The sequence below is a fragment of the Theropithecus gelada genome, chromosome 14 (genome assembly GCF_003255815.1).
Source record: "Theropithecus gelada isolate Dixy chromosome 14, Tgel_1.0, whole genome shotgun sequence".
NCBI classification, from domain to species: domain Eukaryota; kingdom Metazoa; phylum Chordata; class Mammalia; order Primates; family Cercopithecidae; genus Theropithecus; species Theropithecus gelada.
This window is the reverse complement of record NC_037682.1, coordinates 32,601,697-32,617,453: the sequence shown is the minus strand read 5'-3', so window position 1 is coordinate 32,617,453 and position 15,757 is coordinate 32,601,697. Positions and strand designations below refer to the sequence as shown.

Here is a 15,757-nt window from a genome sequence, read left to right as displayed (position 1 = left end):
TATTTACCTATTCTTTCCCTCCATATTATTTCTCTCCATATTCTTTCCCTCCACAGATAGGTCTGTTTCATACTTGTCCTTCAAATAATTCAACCCTGATTTTACTCCCATAATCTGCACAACCTTTGGATCTGTCTAACCTCGAAATTCCAATTATTTCTAGTTTTGTCTATCCACTATCACCTGACTTCTGATTCTGATGTTACCCCCAATTCCTGTTTCAATATTACCAAACAATGAGAACAGAAATCAGCATAATTACACTTCCAGGTTTTAGTTGTTAAGATTACTCTGATGGAACAGCATGAGAAACACGATCATAAATGCTTCAATACAGATAAAGCTACGGGAAAATAAGAGCTGACACTATTTTTTAATATTTGGTTACATTATGTAATAACACCCTGGGAAAATATGGTACTACTTATGAGGTTTCATTGCTTTCAAAATATTCTCACTCCCCTGTAACATACAATGTGTTTCTCAGATGTAAAATAGTTTTCAGAGTTATTCACAGTGCTGTATCAAAAAGCCTGAACAAAATTTTTATTCTCAGTTTTCTGGAAGCCTAAATGTTACCAACAGCTTTAGTTGGGATTTTCTTGAGATTTTATTTAAATAATCCACTAACCCCTGAATCTGTTAGAAAATTTAAAAATTAACTTGGCAATAAGGATTAGAATACATTTTAAAATAGATGCTATAAATACTAATCTGAGAGAAAAAAAAATACTCACTGTATTAGTCAGCTTTCATACTGCTATAAAGAACTGCCCAAGACTGGGTACTTTATAAAGGAAAGAGGTTTAATTGACTCACAGTTCAGCATGGCTGTGGAGGCCTCAGGAAACTTACAATCATGATGGAAGGAGAAGGGGAAGCAAGGCACCTTCTTTACAAGGTGACAGAAAGGAGAAGTGCTGAGCGAAGAGGGAAGAACCCCTTATAAAACCATTAGATCTCATGAGAACTATCAGGAGAACAGCATGGGGAAACCACCCAAATGATTCAATTACCTCCACCTTGTCTCTCTCTTAACACGTGTGAGTTATATGGATTACAATTCAAGATGAGATTTGGCTGGGGACACAAAGCCTTAACCATATCACTTACCTTTTGCCATTTAAGTTCCTGTGTCTCCACAATAATTTTACCAATCTGCTCTTCATAATGAATTTCTGCTTCCTAAGTCAAAAAGAAAAAGAAAAGTGCTATAAAAATAAAGACTTTAAAACTTCCAGTTTCAGCTCTTTCTGGAGAGATATAGAAATAGCATACTCCCACCTTTACAGCAAGAAAAAAATCTAGACAAACTGCAAATTAAATAGACAAGTCCATCATAGAACTGAGGTCCCAGATCAATCAAGTACCCAAAATCTGGATAGAGACACATGCCTAGAGAAACAGAATCCTGACATTTGCTTACCTGGGACATAAGCTACCGAGGACTGGTAAGAAGTTTCAATGAAAAGTCCTTAATAAATTGCTAAAGGTAGAATTGTAGGCTACTGTAAAAATATGAATCTCCTGAAATAGAGAGATTTACACTTTCTAGCAGGCTTTTCTTCTAGGAAACATACCAGGTGCTGACAGAAAAGATTGAGAAAAATCCTATAAAAACTTTCCCCTGCAGCACTGGCTATGCAGGGGAAGAGCACTCACAAGCCATCTTCCCTATTTCCTCTACAGATCAAAACCCTTAATCTGCAGAGGGGAGGGCAACAGAAACTATAGCTAAAAGCACTAGTGGAAACCCTCTGCAGCTGGGCAAGGGGACCAAAAGTCATCACTAAAAATTCTACCTAGGCAGACCTATCTTCCTTATCTCCTTTAAGCAGCAATTGGGAAGAGGAGGACTGGGAAAACAAGGCAACAACAGTTCTTTCATTGTGAGAGGGGCAGGGACACATGCTAGGCCCAGCATTACATACGAAGGAGGGACCAAACACTCATGAAGATCTCATCCTGAGACTCAGGTTCACCTAAGACTAAGGTTTAATGAGAATATCAGAGAATGCCCTTCTTTCCCTATCTTCCACCACCACCATGCCAATAAGCATCAAGTAAAAAGAACAAGGAGATACAGCAAGGAGAGCTGCAAAGACAGAGTTTCTCTGGGAAGCAAGACAAAGAGAAGATTCAAAGTCAAGTGGGGAGGCCCAATGCCAAGCAGGAAGCAGTCATTTAGAAATATTCTCTGGTTTTGTTTAAAATAATGTCATACTCCTGAATTCGCCCACATCATAAACATAAGGTATCATTAGAGAAATCTGAAGCTTCTGCTGAAAACTTTAACAGGCAGAGTAGAAAACTACCTGGTTTAAGTATTGAAGGTGTGCCTCAACAAACACACACAGAGCCCTTCTGCAAAAACTAGGAGATTTTTTTTCCCCTTTGGTTCCTTTGGTATTATTTAAAGAAATCTCTGCAATCACTAGCTGACCACTAAAATAACAGCAAAGTCAGTAGCCACACACAACAAAGACAACAGACTACAAATTAGTTCAAATACACACTAAACAAAGACAAGAAGCAGGAACCCTAGAAAGTGAGAAGAGTCGATTTCCAAAGCTGCCATATATCCAAAATGTTTTCAACAAAAGTTACAAGGCATGCAAAGAAAAAGCAAAGAGTAGCCCATTATAAGGGAAAAACATTAATGGAAATTATACTTTAGGAAGCCCAGAATTGGACATAAAACTTTTTTTAAAATTATTTTATGTTCTAGGGTACATGTGCACAACGTGCAGGTTTGCTACATATGTATACATGTGCCATGTTGGTGTGCTGCACCCATTAACTCATCATTTACATTAGGTATATCTCCTAATGCTATCCCTCCCCCCTCCCCTCACCCCACAACAGACCCCAGTGTGTGAGGTTCCCCTTCCTGTGTCCAAGTGTTCTCATTGTTCAATTCCCACCTATGAGTGAGAACATGCGGTGTTTGGTTTTCTGTTCTTGAGATAGTCTGCTGAGAATGATGGTTTCCAACTGCATCCATGTCCCTACAAAGGACATGAACTCATCCTTTTTAATGGCTGCATAGTATTCCATGGTGTATATGTGCCACATTTTCTTAATCCAGTCTATCATTGATGGACATTTGGGTTGGTTCCAAGTCTTTGCTATTGTGAATAGTGCCGTAATAAACATACGTGTGCATGTGTCTTTATAGAAGCATGATTTATAATCTTTTGGGATGGCTAGGTCAAATGGTATTTCTAGTTCTAGATCCTTGAGGAATCGCCACACTGTCTTCCACAATGGTTGAACTAGTTTACAGTCCCACCAACAGTGTAAAAGTGTTCCTATTTCTCCACATCCTCTCCAGCATCTGTTGCTTCCTGACTTTTTAATGATCGCCATTCTAACTGGTGTGAGATGGTATCTCCTTGTGGTTTTGATTTGCATTTATCTGATGGCTAGTGATGATGAGCATTTTTTCATGTGTCTGTTAGCTGCATAAATGTCTTCTTCTGAGAAGTGTCTGTTCATATCCTTTGCCCACTTTTTGATGGGGTTGGGCAAGGACTTCATGTCTAAAACACCAAAAGCAATGGCAACAAAAGCCAAAATTGACAAATGGGATCTAATTAAACTAAAGAGCTTCTGCACAGCAAAAGAAACTACCATCAGAGTGAACAGGCAACCTGCAGAATGGGAGAAAATTTTTGCAATCTACTCATCTGACAAAGCTAATATCCAGAACCTACAAAGAACTCAAACAAATTTACAAGAAAAATACATAAAACTTTTAATCAAACTATTTTAAATATGGTCAAAGAGCTAAAAGAAACCATGTACAAAAATGTAACTATTAAAAAGATAATAAGCAAATGCTACAAAAAACTTCACAGTCATAAATTTGGCAACTTAGAGAAATTGGCCAATGTCTCGAAAGCCACAAACTATCAAAACTCAACCAAGATAATACAGACAATCTAAACAGCCCTGTAACTATTAAAAGAGTTGAGTTTTTAATAAAAAAGTCTAACAAATCTTCAGGCCCAGATGGTTTCACTGGAGAATACTACCAAATATTTAAAGAATTAGCACCACTTTTACACAGTCCCTTCCAGAAAAGTAGAAGAGGAGGAAACACATACTAACTGATTTTATCAGACCTATTTACCATAATACCAATACCAAAGACAGCACAAAGGGATTACTCTGACCAATATTTCTCACAAATTTTGATGCAAAAATCCTTAATAACATATTAGCAAATAGAATCCAACAATGTAATTTAAAAATTATACACCATGACAAGTGGAATTCATTGCAGGTATGCAAAGCTGGTTCAACAGTTGAAAATCAATCAATGTAATTTATTACATCAATATGCTAATCATATGATCGTATCAACTGACACAGACAAAGCACTTAACAAAATTCAACATCTATTCTTGATAAAAACTCTGAACGAGTTAGGAATAAAAGATATTATCCTTGCTTTTTGTAAAGAGCATTTACAAAAACCCTACATTTGGCATCATATTTAATGGTGAAAGATTGAATGCTTCCACTTTAAGATCAGAAATAATGCAGGGATGTCTATTCTCATCGTTCTTATTAAATATAATACTGAAAGTTTTAGCCACTGCTATAAGGCATAAACAAACAAATAAACTGATTGGAAAGGACAAAATAAAACTACCTCTATTTGCAGATGATATGATTGTATGCATAGAAAATACCAAGGAACCTACAAAAAAACTCCCAGAACTAGTAAGTGAATTTAACAAGGTCACAGGATACAAGATTAACACACAAAAAACAATGTCACATTTCTATATTTTAACAATGAATATGCAGAAACCAAAATTTAAAATGCAACTTATAATCACATCAGAGAAAATGAGTTATATAAGTATACACTTTGAAAAGCATTTATAGAATTTGTATGCTAATATATACAACATAAATTAATTAAAAACATGCTGAGTGAAAGCACTCTTACCTAAAACAATACACAATGATGATTCCATTTAAATGAAATGGTGGAACAAATAAAACTAATTGACTTTGGTAAAAAATCAAGAGAGTAATTATCCCTTGGGGTGAGCATTAAGGATAGCATTTGCCTGGGAAGAGGGATGAGGGAGCTTTCTGGGTTGATGAGAATATTTTACGTCTTCATAAGGTTTCAATTATACAAGTGTATTCATCTGTCAACACTCACTGAATGTACAGCTAAGATGTGTACATTTCATTGTATATAAGCTTTAGTGTAAGGAAAAATGCTGTAGAGAAATAGTAAACTCTTTGTAATGATATTTATTTTATTTTTTATTTTTTGAGACAGAGTCTCGCTCTGTCACCCAGACCCAGCTTGGAGTGCAGTGGTACGATCTCGGCTCACCGCAACCTCCGCATCCCAGGTTCAAGCAATTCTCCTGCCTCAGCCTTTCAGATAGCTGAGATTACAGGTGCATGACACCATGCCCGGCTAATTTTTATATTTTTAGTAGAAACGGGGTTTTACCATGTTGGCCAGGCTGGTCTGGAACTCCTGACCTCAGGTCATCTGCCCACCTCAGCCTCCCAAAGTGATGCGATTACAGGAATGAGCCACTGCGCCCGGCCCATGATATTCATTTTAAATATCAGGAGGAAGTATACTGATGTCTGCAATTTACTTTGAAATCATCAGAATGAAGTCAAAAGAGGGATACACAGATATGTGATAAAGCAAAAATAGTAAAATGTTAATGTTGTATGAGTGTTCACTGTAAAAATTCTTTCAGTTTTGCTGTGTGTTTGACAACTTTCATAACAACATGTTGGAGAGAAACCAAAGAGTAGATATTAACAGATAACATATGTGCTTTTTAAATGAAATATTTTTCTATGACTCACTCTTTTATTTTATTTTTATTTTTATTTTATTTTATTTTATTTTCGTGAGACAGAGTCTCGCTCTGTTGCCCAGGCTGGAGTGCAGTGGCACAATCTCAGCTCACTGCAAGCTCTGCCTCCTGGATTCACGCCATTCTCCTGCCTCGGCCTCCCGAGTAGCTGGGACTACAGGCACCCGCCACCACACCTGGCTAATTTTATGTATTTTTAGTAGAGACGGGGTTTCACTGTGTTAGCCAGGATGGTCTCGATCTCCTGACCTCGTGATCCGCTCGCCTGGGCCTCCCAAAGTGCTGGGATTACAAGCGTGAGCCACCACGCCCGGCCTATGACACACTTTTATGTCCTTTGATTTATTATACATATATACACATATACACACTTATGCTATGTTACTCAAAGGTAGAATTTCATGAAAGTTGTCTCATTTAGAACTTTTTTAGCAGCAAGTAACAACAAAATCCAGCTCACAATGGCTTATGGGAGTTAGCATCTCATATGAACAACAGTCTAAATGTAGAGTGCTTCTACAATTGATTATTTCAGTGGCCCACTCAACAATATCATCAATACTATGATTCTGCCCATCTTTCCATTTTGCCATTATCAGTGACTTTCATTATGCTTTCCATCCCTCATGGTTGCAAAATGGTTACTTTCATTTTAGGCATTAATGACAAGTCAGAGAACATCTTGCAGTAGAAAAAGTATATTCTCTTAATAAAAGGTTAACAAAACCTTTCCCAGAAGCTTCCCAACACGCATTCCCTAGTATTTCATTAGCCATAACTGGGTCACATACCCTCTCCTAAGCCAGTCATTGACAGGGGAAGTATATTGGATCTTTATATGTGATTAATACCAGTGAGGACTTATCTGACTTACATTCATGAGAGGTGGACCCTATGATACAATTAGGGTTCCAACATGGAAGAAGGGAGGAAATCCCTACCAACAGTATATACTACAAGATATATAAATGATTAGAGATTACAATCTCTTACAGTAATACCTTTCTATTATCAAAACATATTGAAAAAGGAAATAAATGTACATACATACATTTGTTCTGGGAAGGACTGTACATAAAACGTGCATCTCTTCTCAAAGCAGCTGGACTGAAAATGTACAAGATACTGTTTTCATCATGTAGGTCTGGTTCTCTTTTAACCACTTCTCTTTCATTGGTTAGAGTGGGTTCTGAGGTCTTACCATGATCTAGATATTGTTCTAAGTACTTTTTATTTATTGATTAATTTAATCTTGGACATAATATGAGGTAGGTTCTCTTACTATTGCCATTGTATACATAAGGAACCTGAGATAGCAAGAGGGTAAATAGCTTGCCTAAAGTCACACAGGAGGTAAACAGCAGAGCCAGTATTCGAACTCAGATCATCTGTCTCCAAAGTCTCTTAAATGCTACATTACATTACCTTGAAGAGACTGTGGATGCTGCAGAACAGTATGGGTTGTTATGATACATATTCCTTTCCTTCAAAAACTTCAGAAATTAATCTTTATATCCCCTCAAATTTAGGAAACCATTCAAAATCATTTTACCTATGTTAAATATGCAAGCACAATCTGGTTATTTGGTAAAACATCTCAAAATAAAAACTAGAAATATTTGTTGAATGAAAAACAAAAGAATTTAAGAATTGCTATGAATGTTCTAATATTAATAGATACTTTTCTATATCAGAAATCTTTGTCATAGATTAAGTTGACAAATGTGAAAATAGTAGTTTAAATACTATTAAGAAAGAGATTTGTTTAAATATAAACTTTTAGGCTAGCCCATGAATGTTAGAAATATTTATCTTGAGTACTTTTCAGACCAAGAAACTATCTGGAAGAGTGATTAGTATTTTCTTAGACAACATGAGAAACTGAGTTGAGCAATTTCGTAGGAGGTGGCTTATGAGTTTGAAAAGGAATGTACAAGTACCCAGTTACAATTTTGGCTGCTTGGACATGTGCCTGGTGTATGTACCTAAATCTGTTCAGGGTCAAGAATTGAAGAGGCCTGACCAATACATAGCCCATCTTGTAAAAATACAGCCTGAAGCAAACACTTTAAAAAAGGCATGACACTTTCTAAAGGTTATAAAGAGTAAATAAACCATCAAATTACTCCTCTTTTATTGTTTTTGTAAAAACACGTATATCCTTGTAGTCCTAAGGCATCTAATAAAAAATAAACACTTTTAAGATTCTGTATTCTAGGTACTTTATTGAAGTTAGAGAGAACATTTTTATTAAATTTAATATTTTTCTCATTGACATTTAATAATAATTTTTATTAATAACTTTTAAAAGCTGCTTAAAGAATAAATAGAAGAAAAAATTAAGGCTCTAATAAAAAGTTAAATAATAATTTTTAACAGAAAGCATAAAGTTAATAAAATCCTACTCTAGTACAAGTATATTCTAATGCTATTTTTCTGCAATGTGGCTAAAACCCATTTTATCCGTTTTCCATGTGGTATAAAGATATACATTCTACAAATCATAATGATCAGAAAGGGGTATGATTCTATCCATACCGTTTTTAATTTTATGGTGTACTGAAATGCTGCTTAATGTTATTTACCACAAATACCATTAATTACCCAGTTTTCCCTCACACTTTTCTTAGAAAGTCATTATTTTAAACCACCCAAAACTCCACTGACTTTTATTTACTGCTAATTTAGAATTCAAAAATTTATTCTTTGGATATTTAACAAATTTAATGTGCCCTTTCTGAACTACCCTAACACTTCGCTCATGATTCTATTATGATACATAATAATACACACTATGTGATAGTATAGTCATTAATTTGCATGGCATGTGATGCCCATTAAATTTTCAATTCTCTTAAGGCATAGATTGAGAAATGGCTTATAAAAGGTTATCAAATTAATGCATAATTTAAAAGCCTAAAAGATTTGTGGTAGAGATCTTTTATCCCCATTGTAGAGATGATTTGGCTCAGAAATATGTTTTGTTTTAAAACTTTCAACTTACTTCCTATTTTTAGAATCCAGTAGATTTCATGTTGAAATCTGGATTTCTAGGTTCTCTTCAATAACTGAAAAAGCTGGATAGCACAGAGCTTATTTTTCTACATGCCAATAATTACTTGGAGCTGAATGGCAGAGGTAGGTTGAACTGAAGATATATAGGCTTTCCAGGTCAAAAAAATTCCTGCCCTACTCACATCACGTGTCAACTGCCTGAATTCTGAAGGAAGGTGTCTGTTACTTGTTACTTCTGTGCTATATTACTGTGCATCCCCACTCCTTATCAATAATTCTATCTATATGATAAGGACATGTATCAAAAATGATGTCTAACTTCTAAAATGCACACATTGTGGATTCAATATAAACTATTTTGTTGATTCGGACTGTTAATTTGTAGATCATTATAAATTTTAAACATTCCATTTTATTCAAATATTATTACCATTTTAGGTTAATACAGAAAAAAATGAGTAATGTCCCCTCTTACTTTTATTAATTACTATACAGTTAAAAAGTGAAATACAGTTTAGCGAATTAAGATGTCTTTTTAAATTTTTTTTACTTTTCAGTAATCCCCCCTTATCCACGGGTTCACTTTCTGAGGTTTCAGTTACCTGTAGTCAACCATTGTCCAAAAACAGGTTAATATAATACAATAAGATATTTTGACAGAAAGTGAGACCACATTTGCATAATTTTTATTATAGTATATTGCTGTAATTATTCTATTTTTAGCTGTTTTTAACTTCTTATATGCATAATTTATAAATTAAACTTCATTACAGGTATGTGCACATAGGGAAAAACAGTATACATTGCACAGGGTGTGATACTAGCTGAGGTTTCAGGCATCTGCTGCAGGTCCTGGAACTTACCCCCACAAAAATAAGGAGAGACTACTATATCTTGTTGTCCTACCTTCTAGCTTATAAAACACTTACGTGTTTTGCTCATTACAACTAAAGACATTTTGCTATCTAACCCTTTACAATATAACTCAATTTTATGTTAATAACTTTATTCATTTCAGCTAACTTATACATGTTAATGGAAGAGCACTGGACAAGGAATGGGGAGATGTGAGTATAAGTCTCTGGGTTTTAGGTTGGTCTAGAAGGTATCTCAGGTCACTTTCATCTCTAAATTTCTACAATTTCATGATCCTGCAGAAAGACTGATGATGTAGAATACATCTCCAAGATCATACAGAGAAGAGAACCATAAAGAAGTAATCCTGATAATCAGCATCTGATAGTTCACTAGAGGCTGAGAAACAGGCAGATCCACCAGCAGTCTTATGAGGATAGGCTTAGTGTTCAGGGCCCGCCAAGGAGGAGGGACTCTGGCAAATATCCCAGAATTTTAGTTGGAACTCCAAAGAGCTACACTCTTAGAGTAGAAAGTGGAAATAAACTACTCCTCACAAAGATGAAAACAGCTTCCAGGTAACTCAATCTCTGACTAGTAAAATAATCTGCCCAACTCCAACTTCCAGAAGCAAAAGTAAATCTCTCTAAAGAAAGATAATACCATCCAAAGCCTCAAATTTCCTTTACAATTTTTCATGCACAAAGTCAGTCATTGAATCAAAATTTACTCTATTTCACCGAAGATAAGGTCAAATGACCAAAAACGAAGAGAAAAAGAGAGACAATAGAAATGGATCTACAAGAAGTCCAGATATTGGATTTATTGACATAGACTTTAAAACATATATGATTAACATGCTCAAATATATATATAACAAAATGAATTTCCACAGAGGACTGAAAATTATAAAAGACAAACCAAATGGAAATATTAGAACTGAAAAATATAATAAATCAAATTAAGAACTCAATAGATTGAGTTTATCAGCAGATTAGACAAATTGAAGAGAGGATTAGTAAAGTGAAAGGACAGAAAAAAATAGCTAGACTGAAACAGAGAGAAAAAATATGGAAAACATAGACAAAATAAACAGTAATAATATAGAAGACTTTAACAAGACTGACAAAGTTGATCTATATAATTCATATTCACAGAACACTGCACCTAAGAAATGCAGAATACACATTCTTTTCAAATTAATCAGTGTTAGAATATTTACCAAAATCAATTATATGCTTGGCCAGAAAGCAAATCTCTACATATATTAAGTGGCTGCAATTACATGGACTATATTATCTGATACAGTGGAAATAAGCTAGAAATCAACTTTTTTTTTTTTTTTTTTTTTGAGACGGAGTCTCGCTCTGTCACCCAGGCTGGAGTGCAGTGGCCGGATCTCAGCTCACTGCAAGCTCCGCCTCCCGGGTTCACGCCATTCTCCTGCCTCAGCCTCCCGAGTAGCTGGGACTACAGGCACCCGCCACCTCGCCCGGCTAAGTTTTTTTTTTTTTTGTATTTTTAGTAGAGACGGGGTTTCACCGTGTTAGCCAGGATGGTCTCGATCTCCTGACCTCGTGATCCACCCGTCTCGGCCTCCCAAAGTGCTGGGATTACAGGCTTGAGCCACCGCGCCCGGCCTAGAAATCAACTTTTTAAGTTAGCAAAAAATAAAATACTCAAATATTCTTAAAAGAACTATATGTCTAAATAGCCCATATGTTGAAGAATAAATTATAAGAAAATTAGAAAATAATTTGAATAATAAAAATACAATATATAAAAATTAGGATCCAGCTGAAGCCATATTGAGGAAAATTTATAGTCTTATAAATGCCTTATATTACAAAAGAAAAAAAGGTGAAAATTAATAAGCTAAATACACATCTCTACAATTTTAAAACAAAAATAACAGCCAATTAAATAAAATAAAGGAATGAAATAATGAAGATAAGAGCAGATATTAATAAAACATAAAACAAATATACAGTGGAGAGAATCAAAGCCAAAACTTAATTCCTCGAAAAGTTTAACACAACTGATAAATCCTTGGAAAGACTGATCCAAAATTCCTACTCATCCATTATATCCCAAATGAGTTATTCCTTCCATGAAGCTTCCCTCAATCCTCCAGAGAGGTTATGCATTTCCTTATCCATACTTTCAGAATGTCTTGTGCACACCTTTTTTTTGCATGATACTATAATAAGCGCTAAAACTTGGCATAATAAGTCCTCACTAAATGTTAAATGAGCCACCAAATATAGTTTGCTTGCTTAATATCTCTTAAAAATAAAAAAGAAACCGTATTCAATTTGTACTGTACTATTTATTGAATTTTCACTGTTTCAAAGTCCTAATATTTTTAAATTTTTTATTGTGAAACAATTTTAGATTTACAGAAAAGTTGCAAAGATAGTAGAGAGTTCCCGTATACTCTTCACCCAGCTTCCCCTAATGTTAACATCTTAGGTTACAATGATACATTTATCAAAGGCTGAGAAAATAACATTGGTACTACACTATTAATTAGAGCACAGAGTTTATTTCAGATCTCACTACTTTTTCCACCAGTATCTGTTCCAGGATCCAGTCCAGGTTACCACATTGCATTTAGTCATCGTGTCTCCTTAGATTCCTCCATTCTGTCAAAGTTTCTCAGTCTTTCCTTGTTTTTATTGATTTTGACACTTTTGAAGAGTATTATTGAGGTATCTTGTAGAATGTCCCTCAAATGGGGCTTGTCTGATATTTTTTCATGATTATACTAGGTGTGGGGGAAGAATGTCATAGAGAATAAAGTTTCCTTTTCATTACATCGCATCATGAATATTTGATATTCATGTGAATCACTGATACCAACATGAATTATTTCTGGAGATTTTAACTTTAATCATTTAGTTAAGGTAGTGTCTTCCAGGTATCTCCACTGTAAACCTAGTATTTTTTCCCTTACATATTCTAGTCATTAGAAACAAGTCACTTATTCCACAATAGGGTGGGGTGTTAGGGCATAGAATTAAGCTCTGCTTCCCGGAGGGAGGAATAGCAAACAATTTTGAACAAGATATAAAATCACTATAGTAAATTACTAAATAATCTGGAAAAAATATTGTGTGACTATGTGACTACCTTGTTTTGCCTTAAAGTTTCAGCCATCAAATTTGGCATTCATCAGTGGATACTGCCTGCAGCAATTTTTTTTTTTTTTTTTTTTTTTTTTTTTTTTTTTTTTTTGAGATGTTGTCTCACTCTGTCACCCAGGCTGGAGGGCAGTGGCATGATCTCGGTTCACTGCAACCTCCGCCTCCCGGATTGAAGCAATTCCCTGCCTCAGCCTCCTGAGTAGCTGGGATCACAGGCACCCGCCACCATGCCCGGCTAGTTTTTGTATTTTTAGTAGAGATGGGGTTTCACCATCTTGGCCAAGCTGGTCTTGAACTCCTGACCTCGTGATCCACCTGCCTCGGCCTCCCAAAGTGCTGGGATTACAGGAGTGAGTCACTGTGCCTGGCCTGCAGCAATTATTACTGTGATTTTCTAAGGGTGATTTTTCTATTTCTCCTTTTCCTCCTACATTTAGTAGCTGAAATTCTTTTGTAAATAATTTTCCCAGCTGAGTGTGGTGGCTCACGCCTGTAATCCCAACACTTTGGGAGGCCGATGCTGGTGGATCGCTTGAGCCCATGAGTTTGAGACAAGCCTGAGCAACATAAGGAGACCTCATCTATACATAAAATTTAAAATTTAACCAGACATGATGGTGCCACCTGTGGTTCCAGCTACTCTGGAGGCTGACATAGCAGGACTGCTTAAGCCCAGGAGGTCAAGACTGCAGTGAGCCATGTTTGTACCATTGCACTCCAGCCTAGGTAACAGAGCAAGACCTTGTCTCAAAATAATAATAAATAAATAAATAAATAAATTCCCTTCTCCCCAATTTATCTATTTAATCATTTATTTATATTAATAGGGGGATCCAATAATATCATTATCTTGCGGTTCAAATTGCTCCAGTTTTAACCGTGGGAGCTCTTTCAGGCTGTCTTGTGTATTCTTTTGACATCATTTTAAGTACTTCCTTACTTTCCAGCACTATAAGATGCCCAACCCTGAAATAAGTCACGTCTCCTGGTTCCTTTTACTAGGAGTCCTGGTTTCTTTTACTAGATAATAATATTTAGATCCCAAGATCTGGGTGTCAGTTTTTCTAGGCCCCCTCGGCAGAGAAAGCTAGAAAATATATGTATATATGCTAACCCACGTATACACATGTCTATATTTATCTTGCTATCTGTATATAATTAAACCATGAATTCATACTGATATCTCCAATTCTTTTTTTTTTTTTTTTTTTTTAAATGGAGTCTCACTCTGTTGCCCTAGACTGGAGTACAGTGGTGTGATCTTGGCTCACTGCAACCTCTGCCTCCCAGGTTCAAGCAATTCTCCTGCCTCAGGCTCCCAAGTAGCTGGGACTACAGGAGTGCACCACCACACTCGACTAATTTTTGTATTTTTAGTAGAGATGTGGTTTCACCATGTTGGCCACGCTGGTCTTGAACTCCTGACCTCAGGTGATTCACCTGCCTCAGCCTTCTAAAGTGCTGGGATTACAGGCATGAGCCACCCCGCCCAGCCCAATCCTTTTTTTTTTTTTTAAACTTTAAGTGCCAGGATACATGTGCAGGATGTGCAGGATGTGCAGCTCTGTTACATAGTCATAGGTAAAGGTGTGCCATGGTGGTTTGCTGCACAGATCAACCCATCACCTAGGTTTTAAGCCTAGCATCCATTAGCTCTTCTTCCTGATGTTCTCCCTCCCCATCCCTGCCCCAATAGGCCCCAGTGTATGTTGTTCCCCACCATGTGTCCATGTGTTTGCATCATTCAGCTCCCACTTATAAATGAAAATATGCAGTGTTTGGTTTTCTGTTGCTGCATTACTTTGCTGAGGATAACAGCTTTCAGCTCCATTCATGTCCCTGCAAAGGACATGACCTCGTTCCTTTTTACGGCTGCATGGTATTCCATGGTGTGTACACACCACATTTTATTTATCCTATCTATCACTCATGGGCATTTAGGTTGATTCCATGTCTTTGCTATTGTGAATAGTGCTGCAAGGAACATACGTGTGCATGTATTAATATCTTTATAATATAATGATTTATATTTCTTTGGGTATATACCTAACAATGGGATTGGTGGATCAAATGGTATTTTTGCCTTCAGATCTTTGAGGAATCGCCACACCATCTTCCACAATGGTTGAACTAATTTATACTCCCACCAACAGTGTAAAAGCATTCCTTTTTCTCTGCATCCTTGCCAGCATCTGTTGTTTTTTTGACTTTTTAATAATCACTATTCTCACTGGCGTGAGATATCTCCAACTTTAATGCAGCAGCAAAGAGCTCATTCTAGACTTCCCCTTTGCTTATTTGTAAATTCTTTCAACTGTGAAAAAATCTACCTAGTTCTCAGTATCTATTTGCTTATTTCTTCAACTCTAGTATACCTGTAGTTTCAGAATTGCTGACATGTACCCACTCAAGAAACAAATTTACCAAGTAGAGACACTGTTTATGTACCCTTCTTTTTGTTTTTAGCCTTACAGTATCCAGTCAAAATGCCATTTTCCCAAGTTACTTAAGTCAACTTCTTTTTCCCCTACTCCGCTCACTGAGGTTTATGTTATGTATTTGTGAAAGTTTGTTACATTTTCATAGTATAAATTCCACACTAGAATTCTCCTGCACATCCTTGTAAATTTGCATATAGTACAGTTTACTCTTTATGGTGTCATTTTACGTTTGGCAGAAGAATGCTGTGGTGGACCACTACTATATAATACAGAAGAGTTACATCATCCCCTAAATTTCTCATGCATTCCATATGGCAAACCCCTCTCCTATCCTCCAATACCTAGTAATCACTGATTTATTTTCCATTGCTATAGTTCTGTCTTTTCCAGAATGTCATATAAATGCATCATATAATATATAGCCTCT

At 36.0% G+C, this 15,757-nt stretch overlaps 1 protein-coding gene across 2 annotated transcripts in view; it reads right to left on the bottom strand.

The window, feature by feature from the left end:
• The window catches only part of CCDC73 (coiled-coil domain containing 73), a 167,713-nt gene that overhangs the window by 97,002 nt on the left and 54,954 nt on the right, over nt 1-15,757 (bottom strand). For both annotated transcript variants that reach the window (XM_025355520.1, XM_025355521.1), the window contains exon 3: nt 1,114-1,185. In XM_025355520.1, the coding sequence (XP_025211305.1) occupies nt 1,114-1,185 (72 nt within the window). The remainder of the gene's footprint in view (nt 1-1,113; nt 1,186-15,757) is intronic.